Source organism: Hyposmocoma kahamanoa, unplaced genomic scaffold (assembly GCF_003589595.1).
Source record: "Hyposmocoma kahamanoa isolate Upper Pololo Valley unplaced genomic scaffold, ASM358959v1 116, whole genome shotgun sequence".
Classification (NCBI taxonomy): domain Eukaryota; kingdom Metazoa; phylum Arthropoda; class Insecta; order Lepidoptera; family Cosmopterigidae; genus Hyposmocoma; species Hyposmocoma kahamanoa.
Window position 1 is genome coordinate 1,753,463 of NW_020653391.1, and position 20,038 is coordinate 1,773,500.

The 20,038-nt window shown below is 37.6% G+C and overlaps 1 protein-coding gene across 4 annotated transcripts in view; it reads right to left on the minus strand.

The window, feature by feature from the left end:
- LOC113239761 (nucleolar protein 4) overlaps window positions 1-11,326 on the minus strand; it is a 221,885-nt gene extending 210,559 nt beyond the window's left edge. For all 4 annotated transcript variants that reach the window (XM_026476866.1, XM_026476865.1, XM_026476863.1 and 1 more), the window contains exons 1-2: window positions 11,202-11,326; window positions 10,028-10,631 (exon numbers count right to left, since the gene is read on the minus strand). In XM_026476866.1, the coding sequence (XP_026332651.1) occupies window positions 10,028-10,546 (519 nt within the window). In that variant the 5' untranslated portion in view covers window positions 10,547-10,631; window positions 11,202-11,326. The remainder of the gene's footprint in view (window positions 1-10,027; window positions 10,632-11,201) is intronic.
- Between the last annotated feature and the right edge of the window lie 8,712 nt (window positions 11,327-20,038).

The window sequence follows — 20,038 nt, forward strand, 5'->3', positions numbered from 1 at the left end:
AACAGCATTCCAATGCTGCGCAATATTAAAGAACTTATTTCTTCAACATTGATGTCAATCCTGAACAGCACTAACATTGCTGGAATAACTTGCCAGCGTATATCGTGTTTTGTAGAAAGGGCGCTTTTTCTAAAAATTTTTCAGGGGATTACAGTACACCAGTTGAGTATAATAATTAAAAATACACCGCTAGTGTACTTATTACTAAACTTGTCTCTGGTAAGGGTGACGCTCATTACAGTGAGTGTATTTCGAGAGAGCGGCCGGCGGCAGTAGCGGGGCGGAGAAGAGAGGCGGCGCGGCGGCAGCGGGGTGGTGAAGCAGGGCGCATAAAATACGCCGGTGTCGTCGAGTGTACGATGTGTCACGGATACACGACCCGCCAGTCATAGAGCTGTTAAGTTTTTAGCTAACAAGCTTATCGATACGCCAATTTAATAATATTGTTGATGCAAAAGTTTTAAAGCGACTGAAACGTATCTTTAAGTCCAGTACGAATTGAAGTGTTAACTGATCTTCACAGAATTCTGCAAAATAATTATCTGACATGTAAATGATGCTGAATTTAGTGCACGTGGTACATTTGAAGAGATTTAACGGTGCAGGCCCTTGGCATCTTCCTACATAGAAGGCAAAAGCTCACCTGTTTCTTTATCGTTTTTTACATCATAATTTTATAGCAGCTGTTAAAGAATGTTGTCGATAAACAGACTTACGTTTTCTTATATTAGAGGAGAAAAATAAATGTTGTAGGTATCATTTGTCCTAGATAAAAACTAAAACAACGTCACTAGCAAGACCTAGAACAAAAACATAGGCAAAGTCGACATGTATAAAATAGAAATGGTGCTAACACGAATCTATACCGGTAATCATCATCATCATATACAGCCTCACTCCACCCACTGCTGTGTATAGGCCTCCAAGTTCCGGTAATGCTCACTATGAATCACTAGAAGTGCTTTATACAATCTAGTTAGCGTTTACCTGAATTTGAAGGGGTTTGATTCAACTAGTGTCAAAAGTAGGAAATTTTTAGTTAGCGCATTGTTCTGACACTTCTATGATTTTAAATTATCTATATTATAATCCTAGTTCGGCTGCAGAGGCTTACATAATTTGAAATGTACAATTTTCTTAGCCTTATTTTATAATTTATAATTAATTATTTTGTGTGTCTGTACATTATTGTTTAAAGTAAAAAAACATTATTATTATTATTTATTAAAAATTGTATACGTTTCCAAATTATCAACATCGATTGTCGATAAATAAAATACAATCTCTATTCACGTGGTGCTCGCATGCAATCAGCCGGGGCGAGCCGCGGCGACGCCACTCAGCGCGCCTCGTAAACGTTATCGGCTGCGTCGTAAAAACGCGACATAAAATGGCGAGCGAAACGAACGTGCCGTCGTCGCCACCCGCTCGCTCGCCTCGCGACACGTTCTAATTTTTGAATATTCGACTAGCGGTCGTTTTGAAAATCGATGTTTATGTCAACGTTTATACAACGTTAATACGTCTTGAAAAGTACCCTTACTTATAATTATAAAAAAAAAGTAACTAGACCAAACTCGCCAGTTTAATGTTAATAAGTACAGTCAAGTCAAACAAACCGGAGATGCACTAGTTCTTTTCATATCTTCTTAAATAGGTACAACTTAATTATGAATGTCTTCCGCGACGAAAGCAAATTGAGTTCGGTTTTAACTTTTCAAACAGCATTCGTAACACAAAGACTTAATTTACGGTAAAAAATACAACAAAATAATCATGTCAATAGTGTAATGCAAAAATTTTAATTTCGCTGCGATGTCGTTGATGCGTTTGGCATGAACCATAAAGACCACGCAATTTCATACTTCAATAAAAGTACATTTCATTATCCTTAAAACACTTTTTAGAATCTTATTCAACTCACACGTATAAGGGGAATAAGGACGAAGATCGCTAAAACACTAAGCAATTTGAACATTATATCAAGACTTAACGTACGTAGTTATATAAAAGTAGAAATATAGACCTTAAAAATACAGTTTCTTTCTCGCCCCCTTTGATGTGAAGCCGTCTGGCGCCTGTTGTTGTAAGGACAAAGACTTTTTCGTCTGTTATAAAAGTACCCGGACCTAAAACAACACCTTGTCGTAGTAGGCAGTGATGTTTTAAAGAATTTCGATATTGCATGACGAAATAGTATTTTGTTTTAAAGTTCATAATTCAAATGAAGAAGTTGACTGAAGTTTTTTTCTATTGTTATTCCTGTCTGATGAGATTTTTATGATAAGCCAGCCAATCAAAGGCTATCAAAAAGTCGATGCAAAATTTGATCTGTCTGATTGGTTATAATTATTATTAAATGAGCTTAGAGGCATTCAATTAAATAAAATACTTACTAAAATTTACTAATAACATGTTCTTTGTTACTTTTTGCTAAACAATTATGTTTTGTCCTTTTCGGTAAGAATGACAATTACGTATTCGACGCGACGCCGTTGGCGTCTTTTGTACGCCAATTTAGAATCAGTGAAGATTGGCTGTCGGGGTCAGATCAGGTCCCTATAGATCAGAGTCTACAATCTACAGAACAATTCCTGGAACATTAATTTTTATTACAATCATACAACACAACACTTCTGATGCTAACATACAGACACGTATAGATTACGTGGAATGCAACACTCTCCTTTGCTTCACCACAGTCGGATAACAACGACAATCCCTTCTAAAGACGAATCAATCAAAGTCACAATTCTCAAATCGATCGTTAGTTCGTTACCGAGACGTAACGAACGAAAATCACTAGCTCCTAAATTGCGAAATTCCCCATCATTAGCGCTGAGCCTAACTGTCAAACAAAACTCAATAAGGCAACTTTTCACTACACGCCTTGACACCACACCGACACAGCTCAATAGTACATCTATAGTGCGTTATGTATGTAGATGTGGCAGTGTAGCTCGTGGCGGGCGGTAGCGCCGTCGGATGTATAAAGTGGCGCGCCGGTGGCCGCATGACATAGCTATAACTTCGCGGTAGCATGACAAACAGCCGGCCGGAAATATATGGAGTAGACTGGTACATTATTTTATTTTTGGTATATTTTTTTTAATTGACATTAAAAATCTACCTCTATGAATAACTGCAATCATCATAATTACATAAATGATATAAGCTAAAAGTAAAATAAATAATTTGTTTACAAATAATAAAGAATTTATTTTGTTGTATTTATTAGGTTAAGCCTTCAATTTGTGTAACGTGAACAAGCAAGCCAAAGCATGTTGATCAAAGTTGTACATTACACCATTTGCAAATACATAATTTGAAAAAGTATTGCTCGTAAAAGTGAAGCTCAGTACGTTGCAGTACATTACCGTCAAAGGAAATTCGATAAAAATGTATGAAACTAATAATGCAATTATGTACAGACGGCAGCACAGGCGCTACACATTGACGGATCTTGTTCCGTTGGCCTGGATACGTGATTCGAATAAAAGTGTATAAAGTGTGTGTGTTAATGTGCTGTTGACTGCACTACAACAAAGTAAAAAAGAATGTACTCAATTATACATATAAGTAATCCAACCTCGCCTAATAAAATGTGCCTTATGTCATGGAGACAGCGTATATTTCAATACCCTATTATTTAATTTCAATAGCTTTGAGATTGAAAAGATTAAATAATAGTATACAACAAATTTTAAATATAAAGTAGACTGCATGAATTTCGTGTCCGCGCCCGACACCGGAGGGCGCCGTCGCTAAAGAGCGATACTACGGGCTCGCCTCGGGCGGCGCGAACCAATTACCCGCCGCCGCCGCTGCCGCGCGAGCATTTACCCCCGCCTCGCCGCCTCCCACCGCCCCTCTCCCGGCCCCGGCGCGCGGCACAGAATTACTTATCTCCGCGTTCTGGCAGCCTGGTGCCCCGCCGCCAGGCGAACGCCCGCAATGCGATTGCGGACCGGCTTTTTGTTCATCTTCATCACTGCAAGTGCCTTCCGCGTCCCACCCACAGTTACAGCGGTCAACTATTTAATGACCGCACGCACTGGGCCATGTATTCCTGGTACACCTACATCGTTATGGAATCCAGCAGTATTTCGTCAAGAGAGTTAGTTTAGATTTTTTTACCACTACTTTTCTGTTGTGTTTAAAAGTTTATTTATTTATTTAATCTTACTTCAAATTTCGACAAAGCGTTTCTTTCAGTTGATTTCCCCTAAGGTCCCAAACAGAAATTAGTTTACACTTTTCTGAACAATCTTCCACATGAAAGTTAAATAATACAGCGTAGCCCTGTCAACGAAAATAAAACAATACTTCAACTCGTTAATACAAGAGGAGCTGTAAGAAGCATCAAACTCTCTGTGTCTTATCTATATTTTTTCGCCGCGCCTTTGTGATGTCGCGGCGGGCCGCGCCGGCCTCCATTCCGAGTGTAATTTACGAGGCGATGCGGGCCGCCGTCCGTTCACTCGTCGGGAGCGGCCCGGGCCCGATTTATGGCGTAATTTTTACAATGGCCGCCGATCCCACCCGGATTATAAAGTTTGCTTCGGTAGAACTCAAGCTTTGGCTTTATAGATATGATGTATGCAAATCGGGTTGACTACAGTATGTTGTCTGAGAACGTTCTACTTAGGAACGTTCATAACTTACCGTCGTCGTCTGCTTTTGTTTTAAGCCCGTTGATTTCCTGTAATGTATTAATTGTAAGAACATTACATTTTACAATTTTATAATTTACTTCTAATATTTCGTTTTGTAATATACTGTCCAAGAAACACGATAAAGCTTTAAAAAACAATGAAATTGTTCAAAATTTCATGATACGCTGAAAATGTGAGGACATATTTTAATAAATCAGACACTATAGTAAACATAGCCACTGAAAATTACGATTGTAATAATAAGGAAAAAAAAGTTACATAGTAAATCTTTTCATCTATGCCGTACATCATAGCTTTGTAGTTTCAATAAATTAAAGAAATATTATTATGAAGAACCATTGCTAGCGTGATGATTTTATACTTACATGGCATAAATTGTAGCACATGTACTAAGACTTAATAAAGCAGAACTATTCATGCTAACTTCCTCAGAGTTTATGAGCAAATCTTGAAATTTGCTCGATCGACCAAGTGATGGTAAATACGTTGAGCCAAATGGCTAATCATCACAGATCACAGGGGACAAAATTCACTAGTATAGCGAACATAGCCCGCACTCTTATTGTAATTGTACGTTCTTTTAAATTTTAGTGTTTGTTACTGACAATTCTTAGAGTAATGTGAAGCCAACAGTATCCTAAAATGTTGGGGACCCTACATGGTGCACAATACCCATTGGTGTCGACAAACAAAAACCTGCTGATAAACCAACGGGAAACATAAAAGCGGCCCTTGTGGTACATTTCACCAATATCCATGCGCGCATGACAACGGCGACGCGGTGTGAAATTTTAAACAAACGTTCGCATTCAATTTATATTCCGGTGGGCTCCGAGCGGTGCGCGGTTTAGCAAAAACGACCAGGACAATGGTGTGGCTGCGGCCACATACTGCTCGGTGCATATGGCTCGATACGACTGACGACTTATGACTTCCTGGCACCATCATTATTATCGTAATGGATTTTATGATCTAGGGACCATTTTTTCCCTCGCAGATAATATTTTTTTGGAGGTTTTACCCGAAATAATAGCATATTACATTCCAGAAGCAACGAAAGGTTTGATAGATACTTATATTAGAAAATTTTTTTCATACGTCATTTATTTCACCTGATGTGACTTCTGTGTTCAGAATATCACCCAAACTAATCAAGCGAAGCAAATCTCGAAGAAATTCGCGAAATTTTTACGTAAATTGTCAAGTAGGAAAACGTATCGGACAAGTGATGGATTGTAACGAAGTTTCGTCCTGCAATTGAATGTTTGAATTGAAGACTTACTTTGAATATAAATGTTTCATCACAAAATTTGATATTACTGTGAACCGTAATCTAATCTGTAATCTTATAAGTCAAGTTCTTCTCATTGATCAACAACATAAATCGAAATTACTAAATTAAGGCTCTCAAAATAGAGTCCCACAGGGTTATAGTCCTGGGCTGTCGGCATTTAATTGTTGATAAGAAACGACAGCTGCAGAAACCTCTTTTGTACTATACAATATTTATAAAAAGAATCATTAAAAAGCCGTTAATTAGTCAGCATCGTCCCACACAACTGTGTGTCCCCACAGTCGCCGCTCTGATCGGATATGTGGGCGATAAGAGGCGATCGATGCCACACTCGCCTTGTATAACGCATCGCCTCATTGACTGCTCATGCCGCTGCTCTCCTGGTACTTTGTATCGAAAGTATCGATGATTTCTCGCCGCACATCGAGACAATCGAGTGCATCATCAATTCTCTCGATAAATTTAAGATGAGATTCTTTTAAAAATTAAACGTCGATTTTCAGATGCATTATGCAAGATACTGGGGAATAACAAGACTTAATAAATATTGTGTTTGCATAGTATCTCCACAATGATGGTCGAAGGAACTGAATAACTATTCGTTACAATAGAGTACTTACTAGTTTGTTTCCCTACGAAAGCGACGGAACGATTTTTTTTACCTGTCATGGACTTAATTATAAAACGAAAAACCATTTTCTTTGGAACCAATGAACCAAAACTTGGTACTTTTCGGAGTTGTAGATTTTTATATCAAAGTGAAGGAATTAACTGCCGCCCAACCCGGTCTCAACCCGCCGCCGCTGCTGTGTGGTGTGGTGACGCGGAATAATTTAATTGCCGCGACGACTGCATCCGTTGTTTTAGCTTAGGTATTTTTATTTTTGCCGGTTATGCTGCAAAATTTGGCTAATTTGTAAATCTATTCTACTTTGTACCTTTTTCATGGTAAATGGTGGCGCGATTTTTTTACCGAATCACCCATAACCCAAAAAATATATCCTACATTTAAAAAACATTTTGTTCTATGAACATTTTATAGATCTATCTTAATTACCAGGATTAGAGTGCCATAAATTCTAGGAGTTTAACCGGCGCGGCTAGCAAGCGTTTAATTCTGCCAGGTAAAAACGGGTAGGGTGCGGGCATTCATTTTAATCAGGCGTGTCACCCGCGAGCGACCGATTGCGTGATGAATTATACCTCTGTTGTGCGCTGTACGTCGAAATATACTACTATGGCTTGCATGAAATTCACATGTATGTTGGCTATAGATGGAATGAATGCTGGTACACTAGTTTCGTTATTTGTGTTTTCATAGTTCTGGGGAACAACGTCCTATTATATCTATTCGAGCATAGATTTTATCTTCATCGTCTCCGCATATGCATTATTCATAAGAGTTTACAATTCGATCTCAAAGTTAGCCTTTTTTTAAATCTTATATGCAGATGAGGATATTAATAATCAGTTACATCCTAGGACCTGTTAAAAATTACAACTCTTCTAATCCTGACAATTTAATTGGAAGCGTTGTCAATAGTCATCTTATAAAACTTTACAAAACCTTGAATAAGATGACTAAATTATACAAGAGGCTGGCAGAATTTTATATGATGAAATATATAGCCAACACCAAGTTTCCGTAGCCATACGGCGGGTGTTCAAACGCGACGTGGCAGCCGGCGCACCGGCAGAGCGGGTCGCTCGCTCATTTATTATTAGCGGGCCGGCCGCGCCTCATGTTTATTAAAGAGGCCGCCGCCGCCGCCGCTGGCCTCACCTGAACCTGAACCCAAGAGGGGCTGGGTCCCACTTATTAATATTTCGACGCGTGTTCACACTGCTTTTGAACGCTACTTGCTTAGGATATTGTTGGTTGGGATTCTGGATATAGATATGGCGAGTAAAGGACATATTGCAAATTATATTTATATGTGACACTGAACTGAAATTGCAAGAATGTGATTTATTATTGATTCATTTACGGAAGAAATAGTGTTTGTATTGAATAAACCTCTTAAAATGGTATTTGACACCCTGCAGTGACAAAAAGATAGTACTTCACATCGTCGATTGAAAAGGAAACATTGCCATTACAATAACTACCTTCTTTGTCAAATTACACTTAAAACTTTAAAGTTCGCTAAGGGTTCATCTATGAATGTCAGATCGTATAGGTTTACCACTGAATGGACGTTGTTTGGGCTCGGCAAGTATTGTATCTGTTTACCTCTGTCATAGAACACGCTTATGCATGTTTGGTAACAGCAAGCAACTACAGTGTTGCATCTCGGGTTGCATACATACTCTGATAGCCGAAGATCCGAGAATGATCATGCAAATATTTGAACACTACAATACCTGTGGCATTTGAAAATTGCGAAAGCATGCGAGGGTGGGGAATATGATATATGTTTGTTTGATAAGAACTGTTGAAATTGTTGGGGCAGCTATGATTACTAAAATTCGCCAATACAGTCACCTCAACATAATATCATCCCGCGTTCGTAGATTGTGAACTTGACTGCAAAACGTGACGATTTTGACAAATACTCTTTTTTTGCGGAGGACTGTTCCATTATAATAGTCTCATATGTTGACCCATCAACATATAACAGGTGTGCTACGAGAACATTCGTTGCCTGCTATGAATGGTTAAATGTAGATAGATCGACCTGGAACTTGAAACGTAAGACGATATATCATTTGCATGCAAGCTCCAATGGCGTTTATATTGCAATTTCGTCGCTTCATTTTGCTGTGGTATAGATGCCCGCATTAATTTAACTGTCAGCATTCACATTCAAAATTAGTAACACAACGCTCTGTTCATATGTTTTCTAAAAATAATCGCTTTTGATTGATCTCTTACATATTTATATCATCCTAGTACTTCTTTTAACACAATCACCTGTTTTCTCCGATGGTATTTAATATTATGCTCAATTTCTGAACAGGACTGAGTTGTTAACAAGTCACGTTGTTTAATTTCTACAATAATAATAACAATAATATTTGTGACGACTCGTTCTATATATATAGTACATATTAATTACAATTGTTTAGTTACGGAAACAATGTCGTTTGATTCTCGACATTCAAGGGAAAAATAATTACAATCTCATCAAGTTCTCATTCGTCTCTAAGCACACTTATGACGAGAAAGCTGAATAAAGATTGTGTCTCATCGAGTATCTGGTTTACAACACTAGATTGCAAAAGGCGCCCAACCGGCGGACGGCGCGGCAGCTCGCCACAGCCAGTCGCGTCACCGTGATGAATGGCCCCGCATCGGGTTAACGATAATGAAGCTGCCTAGAAATTCATGCGAGCCTGGTACTGCGGTGGCACACTTCACCTGTTCTTTGATCTCCGGCTCATTCCTCTAGCTCTAGCGTCAACATTATATATATATTTCAATAAGACTATTTATTCTAACTAGTGTTCTTTCTCTTTAAAGTCAAGGTTCTCTTTTCAACAACACTTTTGTTAAAACTGTGATTAGCTTAGCTGATTACGTATTTTTGCGAGCAGCGCGACCGAATATCGCCTATCTAGTCACTCTAGTTGTGATGACTATTGGATGACTAATACAATCTGTTCATTCGTTATGCTGTCTTGGTGTTTCGGAAACGAAATCACCTGTTTCTTCAGCTGATCGCGGCTCTTCTGTCTCATTCGTAGTCAGCTGCGTAAGCGTTTTAAAATAAGATAAGGTTCATGAATTATTTGATAAAGACGCATAAATAAAACAAATGTTTGAGCATTCTTTGCTAATGTTAGCGTATAAGGTGTCTCTATATGCTACGGTGTCTCCAGCGGCGATTTTGTCAAAAGCCTGAAAACCAGCAAATTGCTGAGGCTTTTTTAACCTTTTAATGTTTAATTAAGCATTGTTTTATCTTATGTTTTGTTTGAAGAATAAAGTCTTTTTATTATTTTATTATTTATTATTAAGAATTGTTTTGTCGCATGTAGCAACAATGAAGTGCCATTATTGAACAATGACTCTGAACGAGATATATTAGACGAGGGATACATTACATTAACTTACCTTTAAAGGTGGCGTCGGAATGTACAATGGTGGATCGTTCTGAGAACCGGTGTATATCTCCTGACCATCTGGCCCTTTGGCGCACCCATCTGCATCCACGACACTATATCTGCATACGATACCATCTGCTGGTTTCGCATCGTACCCTGGAGGCTTTCCGATATGGAATCCCTTCGCTTTCACCCAAAAACGGAACTTGGAACTGTCTGAACTATTGCATTCCTCCCCACGCAACGTGCGTAGGATTCGTGCGTACTTCTTTAGGGTAATTGTCTTGGTTTTCGCCAAATCTCCATAAGTCTGTATTACCCACGGTTGATAAGTCGAAAACAGGTCCAACTTGGGGTCTCCCGTTTGTATTTTCGGTCGCTTGTTGTTATTTTGTTCGTTTTTTTTATCGCTCTTAGAGCTACTTGGCGTTGACTTACGCTTGGAAGGTTTCCTGGGAGTTTTCACCGGAATGGCTTCTTGAGTCAACTTTTTACGGAGTCCACGATCCGATATCATAGCTGCTGCCATTTCGATATCTGACACTCACTTCACTTCTAAACTAAATGAGAGTTAATAAATAGTTCATATTAATGAAAACGTCACTTAATTGTGCCTGTAAACAGAACCACGTAAATGTACGCCCGGTACTTTTTTGTTCCATAAACGTCAAGAGGAATCAGGAAATTTTCAATAAAAGTTCGAAAACTGAAAAGTTTGCAAACTCGTGCGTACAACACTGGGAAGAAGTTTTGACTGCGAACTTCTTGTCGACTTAAGGACTTTTAGAGGGAACTTTTTGCCGGCGAATCTCCGAGCTGTGAAATATGTGGCCCGTTTGCCTTATTATTTCTGATTAACGCCGACTCCCGCGTCGTCGTCGCGTTAGGAATGAGTAACTATAAGAAAGAGTCCTTAATTCGTTTCGTAATTTTAAACGTTCCAGTAAGTGCTTAATAACGATAAATTATTATTTTTTTAATGTTAAAAACCAAAAATTCCAACATGAATTTAGGCTTCCAATAAAGTTGTCTAAACTACGAAAAACCTCAAAACAAATTGTGAAATAAAATATAAAGTCATTTGCTAAATGTTAAAATAAACACCAACAGGTGTCAGAAGTTAGGGAGTCGCAAAAAATTCGGAAGTTGAGAAAAGTGCAGCAAAAGTTGGGGTAAAAAAGTACCGAGCGGCGTGGGCCGTGGCGGCGGGATGCGTCGACCGAACGTCCCGTTCGAGATCGCTTCGCTTCGTCGGATTCGAGTTGAAGCGCGACGAGGAACAAAGAAACGACCGCTCGCAAAGGGCGCGCGCGGAGTACTGAACTGACTACCAACCGCCGGCCGCCGTCGTCTGGGCCAAACCGGGCACGTGCGGGACGGGCCACGCTAATTGCCCACAAAACAATCAGGCGAACACGGGGGCAAAGCGATAATGCTCACACTTGCACGTCCTTCGAGATAACATGCAACCTATTGTGTTGTACACATAACGTCTACATATTTTATCTCCTTGCATCTATACATCGGCGGCTTTGCGGCTACGTTTAACCACATTGCATGGTGCAGTTTCATGATATCGCGCCAATGCCGTTTGTTACGCCGCTGTTATCGCAATTGACTTCAACGGCTACCTACAAGCGCACAAAATACACTTCCTTAATTCTATAGTTGTTAAATTGAATATTATTCCATCGTCATATACTCACCAGTTACCATAAATGATTTTTACTCGATTAGGTATTTTTATTAGGTTAGTTCTTTTATAGACTTCAGAAATTATTTTAAATTATTTATTTAATATGCGGCCTCTTGTTTTGAATCTTTTTGAACTCGTGTGCTGATTTTTAACAATAAACATAACTAAATAATCTATCTTGGATAAAGTTTGTGAAACTACTCGAATACAACCAGGTCTTTCTAGTCGGCATGATAAGCAAAGATCTCTCTGAGACACCAGCACTGACATCAGTGCTGGGTAATTGCCATCAGCAGCAATACAAAATCTCTCAGCAACAGATGCACTTAACAGAAACACATTTATAAAACCAGGACGTTTTCTAATCCATCTGCACCTAACATCTGTATCTCTATAGGCAATATTGAGTTTATAGCGCTCTGGCTCAGTTTGCGAGCGCCCCACGCGTCGTAGCGGGCTTTATGACAACCGACTGTCTGTATATGCCGTCGCTAGTTATGGAATATTGACATGCAACATAACTACTTAACTGGGTAGCTATTTTAGCTAGGTTGAACAAGTTGATAAGATATTTTTATATGGCTTGTAAAAACTCGATAATCTACATTTTTTTTTAAATGAGGTTTTCAATTCAACTTTGATTTGATTTTTTTTGTGTTTATTATGCGATTACTCTGGCATTTGTGAAACGAACTTTCACTTTTCGTTAACCGATTTCAATTAAAGTCGGCAAAAAGATGGAATTCCACGAACTTATGAGCTCGGTTTTTTTTTCATAAAAAAGTTACAATTATTATTAACGTAAGTTTTCCGGAACTGTAAGCATCTGTCTTATATTATAAACATGTCAAAAGTCATATTTTACAGTCGCAACACAAGTTATATCAGTTTGTTACTTGTAAAATGAGACCATGTTGTGTATAGTCTATCTTTTTTTAGGACGGAGTAAAATGACATTTTTTATGGTTGCCAGTTTTCATAAAATTTTAAATAGTTATGTAGTTGTAGTCGATAGTTTTATCGATAGATTGTGGAAAAAGATAAAATATTGCCAAAAATGACTGAGTTGTGACTGTTACGACGCTCTAATGATTACTAATTGCGTTATTGCCTTCTTTATTCTTATTTTGACAGTTGACCTACAACTATCGAGATGAATTTATATTCATATACATTTCAACAAAACCAGGCGGATATGGTCATCTATATATGAAATTCAAATGAAAAACTTTAAAATATGTCTCCACTTTTTTTCATAAACATAGTTCTAAATACAGTATATGTATGTGTGAACTTATAGAAATTGACAATTCAAATGAACTTGGGCTCAGTAATAGGATGAATAATGGGTCGAGGATGATTCAAATGAAACAAGTTCGGCTATTTAATCGATAAGCGTGACCAATATTCAGTCGATACTCGATTTGTCGACTGCAATCACGAGGTGCTCGCGAGCGGGCAACAGCAACATTTTTGTGCAACGAGTTGTCATTTTACTCCGTCTTCAAAAAAGACGGACTATGTTTGATATTTATAGAAAAGTTACAATTCCGGCTTAGAAAATTGTGTAACTGCAAGTCCACTATTTAATAGAGAAAAGGTTAATTACTTTTTAATTATCAATAAAGTCATGTTAATCAATCTCAGTAAATTATTAAGCCTTGAAGTACTTTGCCATACATTGCGTTTACTTATTTCGGCCATAATATTCTGACGATTTTTTTTTTATTTGTATTAATCCGCTTAAGGAGTCTTTGGAAGGAGAGATACCCCAAGGCATCACTCCCCGCTGTCGGAACACCTCCCTCCAGGGCATGATCTATAAACTTGGAAGTCCCTGAATAATCTGCGCACCCAAGTCGGCCGAAGCAAGGAGTGCATGCAAGGGCGGGGTTATAGCTCGGATAGCGCATGTCTGTGTGGTGTCTCTCCCCAGACAATGGCACATCTTTTGTCCTGCCCTGCGTGTCCCTACACCACCACACGAGAGGACCTGCACAACGCCACTGATAATTGTTGTAAAATGTTACTGGTTGTAACAATTAATAATAAAAAACATAAAATACTACTATGTCAATATTAAAAATTAGATGCTTCTACCACTAATGAAATCTTGTAAAATCTTCTAATTATAACGAAATGACGAAAACATCATTTCTTTAATAAATCAAAATTATAAAAACAATCTATGTATCACTTTATAAGAAAAATTATTAGTGATAAATCTATTTCTTTAAGCTTTTTAGAGTCTAACGAAATGCCTGCTGATATCTTAACAAAAACCTTGCAGGAAACCGCGCATGATAGGGTATATAAAAGGTTTAGGTTTGATAACTTGAGTTAGTTAAAAATTGACTTGAAAAATTCTTTTATACTAAGTTTGTGATGGTATATTTAGTTTATCTTATATTCAATTAGTTAGTCTTTAGATATATTTATTTTATTTTATTAATGGCAAAATTAATGTTGCAATAAATAGCATGTTAGTGGTTGTAACAATTACTAGCAAAAGATATAAAATACTTCTATATCAATAAACAAAATTAAGCGCTTTTTCTTCAAATTATAACAAAATGACGAAAACATCTTTTCTTTAAAACATTCGTTCAAATATATAACAAGTATATAAAAATTATTAAAAACAAAACGAAAAGCCCGACTGCAACAAAATTTTGCTGGAAAGATAAAAAAGATATTCCCCCTCACTATTTTCATTATTTTATAGCCTATGACACTCCCACAATCAAGACGAATCGACGACACTTCCTATTTCAAAATCCATCAAGCCGTTTAGGCTGTACAGCGTGAAAAAATGGACATACATAGTTAAATGCATACACTTGAAAATCATAACCCTCCCTCAGTCGAGTAAAAACTCACATCACTGGTCCTCACAAATATAAACGTCTAAGTTGACACGCCAAGAAGAAGACTCCGTTGAAATTCTCTTTCTACAAATAAGTCAGTAAATTGATTACTTAATGAATATAAGTACTTAATTATTATTACAGTATAGGCACACAAGGATGCCTGTTGCCTGTCACAGGTGGTATTCAGATTGTGGTATGCGCGGTCAAGTTCGACGTTTAGGATTTAAATTCAATTCTAAATGGCATAGAATACGAAATATCCAAAGTGTCAGTGTCACAAGATGTGGCTCTTTACTATAGTTATATATCTCTAAGGTAGTTTATTGGTTTAATGCTAACAATTTGTTAAAACACAATTTGTTTGTGTGTTAAATTTGAATTACCAAATTTCTATGCTTGGACTAGACGATTTTACGTTTAAACGTAAAATCGTCTAGTCCAAGCATAGAAATAAATGAAGAAAAGTTAGACCTTGTTAATAAAGCAGTCTTCTTGAGTGACTTTAGATAGTAAACTTCGATGGTTTCCACATATATCTTCCCTGGCCAGCAGATTAAGCTCCGCTGCATACGCAGTCCGCAGAATACGTGAGCTTACCGATGTTAGTACTGCTAGACTTGTTTACTTTAATTACTTCCCTAGTATAATATCCTACGGGATTCTCATGTGGGGTAAAGCAGCAGATATTCAAACCGTATTTGTATTGCAAAAACCAGCGATTCGTTCTGTGTACCGTCTAGGCTCTCGCGTTTCTCTCAGAGAAAAGGTTAAGGAGACTGGTATCATGACTGTGGCATCACAGTACATTTACTCAAATATTTTATATGCCCGTAAAAATATACATCATTTCAATAAGAAAGAAGATATTCATAATAATATCAACCTTAGAGCTAAGTCCAAACTCATAGTATCACGATTTCGTTCAATCAAGGTAAACAACTTTTATGGGGAACTGCATATGTTTTTACAATAAGATTCCGGAGCATATAATAAGATTATCATTTCCTAAGTTAAAAAACTACATTAAAAATATTTTGATCAAAAAGTCATATTACAAACTTGAAGACTACGTGTTAGATAAAGATGCATGGAAAGACGACACGGCTCCAGAATCCACACAAATTTGATTCAAAGTGTATTTAAGTTTATTTTGAAAAGAGCAATCCATTGAGTTTCTGGCTCGTTCTTCTCAGGGAGGTCAGCGTAGTGAACGAGCAGTAGCTTAAATGTGAGGTTTTCAAGTGTAAATTTATTTTACCTATGGAATAAATAATCTTTGACTTTGACTTTGACTTTATTTTCAATGTAAGCTGGCACATGGCGCTATTAGCGTCTATCGCAAAACTAGGTTCGACACAACCGGCTTTAAACTGATAGTGTAGCGTTATCATGTGATCGTTTGTACAGTAAAGAGCACATCAAGCTTGACACTTTGTACTTTGGACCGTTCTTATCGTAAGCGGCATAGAGTTGGATTTAAGAGTCATATTCCAGAACTCTATTCAATGCTCAAGTTAGGACTTGAGTATGATTTAAAGCACTAGAAATCACTAGAAACTAGTCTTAAGTGTAAAGTTTGACGTACCTTTGACCCTGTACCAGACAGGAAAAGATCGTATATTCTCATATGTACTTAGTTCTCGAAAACAATAGAATGTGTACAAATTTTAAATATTTTTATTTCATAGCAAATCATCAAAATGATTAAACGTGCAATTCGTTCGTACTTATATTTCCCTGACAACAAAAAATACATTTATCATATCATACATTTGCGTAAAATTTTCACACTGTATTTTGTTTGATAATAGTTTTAAACTTCCTAAATTTTTAATATCAACAATAATCGTATTTTATAGCCCTTTCATGAATTTTTAACGTTATTGTAATCTCTCAGAGACATTATTAATATTTGAGCTGAGCAATAAAGCCTTGTCTTGAAGAGTCAAGTTTTCTATACGATATAGTTATGGGTAAGTTACAAAAATCTGAATTTTCCACCACGAAAATCATATTACAACAATAATAAATTCCAAAACTTCCACAACTACTACACAAAGTCAAATCTAAAAGCATATTAACTACTAAATACTAATAAACATATTCTAATATATAATATAATATAATAAATATAAGTAGAACTAAAATACAACTTAAAATGTACAGAAGCAGTTATACACATACATAATATTTAAATGTACGTTCGTCTTCTAGCTACAATCTCGTCGAGTCATTTGTATTTGAATTGAACCGATAAAGCGAGGCCGAACTGCGGCTTGGCCTGCAGCGCGGATAGGCGCCGGCGGCGCGGCGGCGCGCGGCAGGCAGGGGCGTGCGCAGCAATCGCGCACGTTCACTTTCCAGACAGACGACTGACACAGGCAGGCGCAATGTTCAAAGCACTGACAAACTATATAACGTGCCAAACAAATCTCTCCCATATATCCTTCTTCTATAGTGTCACTTTGAATGTGAGCACCCAGATGAGGTATACAACCTTTTCGGAATGTTGCGCGGAGGTGCGCGCGCGCACCGAACTGGTATTTGATGCGCGCGCGCCGGCACGCTTGCGCGAAATGTGCGCGCTTTACCAGGCGCACATAACAAGTGAAGAGATAAAAAGGCGGCAAGAGCCAGCGCTCGAATGACGAGAAAGCACGGCCCTTACAGACGCGCACGCCATACTTACTAGTATCCTTGATGATATCTTCACAAGGCTGTTCATGTGTGCTTTGGTCGGACAACGAATTTGACCTTCCATTAGTGATGAAAGAGACTCAGTCTTTTAAGGCCTTTTAAAAAACCTCGACTAATTTAAAATTTTTCAATTAAATTCGAGTCGAAGTCTTTTAACCATAGGAAGCTTAAAAGACTTATAGGACTAAACCGACTAAAAAGACTGAAACGACTAAAACGAATAGCGCCTCATAGCCTCGGGAATCACGAGTCATGAGCTGTATGGCGTGATTTTATTTCTACCCACAAGGTATTTATTTTATTATAAGTAAATAAACGTAATTATTTACTACGTACTATTTACGCCATTTTTATTTATAAACTTCGGGTTTAATAAGACGTAAAATAGGTAGAATTCCTTTGCAAACAACTCGAGTATTTTAATTCTTTCAAGTCTGTCAAGTTATTAAAATCTTTTAAGTCTTTTAGTATAACGACTGAGTCTTATTAACAAAAACTCGAACCCTCAGTCTTAATTTTACAGCTGAGTCCTGTAAAATGGAGTCGAGTCGTTATAAAACGCCTTAAAAGACAGAGTCTCTTTCAACACTATCTCCAATCAACCTGCGCCACTCCCACTTCTCAAGCACACAAATGAAATTACACTTTAATCCACTGCAATAAGATGTTGATTTGGTATAGAAAAAATCTTCAAAATGTTTTCTTCAGATAAGAATAATACTTTGTTCGTTATGCTTCCCTGTGAACTTGATGAACACATAGTCCATGATTTCGGATCAATGACTTTTTTGTTTATTTTTCTTATTGATCGCTATCATCAACTCACTGGGGTAAATCGATGAAATCGATAAATTTATCGAGTATGTAATAACTACTAACTTTATTACTATCAACTACCATCAACGCAAATTCAGCGTTGAATTTATTCAGATTTAGTTTTTTCACAGACTAGTTAGTTATCTTCTAAATACTGTGTGTGTTTTAGAGTCGTATTCCAGAACTGTACTCAATGCCCAAGTCAGGATTTGAGCAGACTTGAGTATGATTTCAAGCACTGGAAATACGACCCTAATGGCAAGGACTTGAGTATGATTTTCAGTGCTCACTGCAATACTCAAGTCCTGACTTGAGTATTGAGTAGAGTTCTAGAACATGACCCTTTAGTTTGAATTTTAAATTCAATCTTGATTCTTTTGTTTAATCTGCGTTCGATTTTTTGTTTTGATGTTTAAGTGATAAGTTAATAAAATGAAAAGTAACTGTTATTATTTTCATATTCTTTTCTTTTGTTTGGGTAGTGCTTCTTCTTATTACATTATTTAAAGAGATAAATACTGACTGTTAGTACTAACTATACCTACCTAGGTATATTATGACGTAAATAAATCAACTACATAACAACTAACTTCTTATTTTCATTTACTGTAAATTTTCATAAATAATTAAAACAACATCTTTGAATTACTTGAACAGGTATAAGTAAGGTATGAATGGAGTTCCGATTGATCGACTAAAATAGATATTTGTGAAAACGCCTTCAAATCGATGTTGCTTCATTAGGTCGACTTTGTACTAGGACAAGATGACTTTCAAGAATGTTTGAATGTTTTAAAGTCGGCTTCCTCAGTTCAATCGTTGAAAGATCGAAAGGAGTTCCATAGGAAATGCGTAGATGGCGTTAAACTCGCTTATTATGCCATCTGGCGTTTTTGTTTAGAACTAATACTATCAAGCTATTTTTGGTTCCTTCGGCAATTTGCACTTACGTGGTTTTCAGAGTTTATTGAGTCAAATTTACCAGGAGTCCATAAAGTAACAGAGCGCTGAACGTGTTTGGTTTGAATTGGCTACAGAGTTTCACAAACTTAGGCCACTGACGAACAGGTTAATCCAAAAGGCCATGTCTTATTAGTATATGTATACTTAAATCCTAATACTGGTCAGGGGTCACGTTTAAGAGTGCTTTATCGCAATCACACTCGCTAACTCAATGCTCTACATATATACATGAGGAAATAACCGGAATGGTTGGTGGTCATGAGCGATATGAATATAAATAAAACGCATTTTTTGTTTGATTTGCCATGTTTACCGTTCATTCAAAAATTATCGCTGTTTAACTGATTGTTGTTTGCTGTTTACAATTCTACATACATGCAAATCGAGACGGACTGTTGGTTGGATTGCCGGTTCAACTTACCCCGTGGCGAGTTCTACGTGGTTGCGTCACAAAGTACCAGGCGAGCATAACGACAAAATAGTCATCTTCAAGCAATGCTCCCGCTTTCCGCCGCCGCCGCCGCTGCTGGCGCGCTGCCGCGCTCGGTCGACGATGGCGGCAGACACTCCGCATGTGCCTATCATCAACAAACTTGCAACTCTTCTTTGCAAGGCGAATTCTTTGGTATAGTATTTAAACAATGGGTAGCAGTAGAGCTCCTTGTGAACGAGTTCGTCCAGGTTAGGTTAAAAAAAAAAAAAAAAAGGTTAGCCTTACCTATTTCTGCCGCCAAGCAGCATTACTGTGTTCCGGTTGAAGGGTAGGGTGCTGGTGAAATCACTGGCATATATGGGACTTGTCAACTTATGTCTCAGGGTTTCGGGCGCAGTGGCAGTGTCCCTCAGATCTTTGTGATTTAAAGCTCCGAGTGGCACTGCAACTGTTAGGGACAGACGTGTCGTGTCACTTACCACCAGGCACCCGATTTGTTCATCCCGTCATCTTGTATATAAAAAAAAATATTATAACTCTGACGTT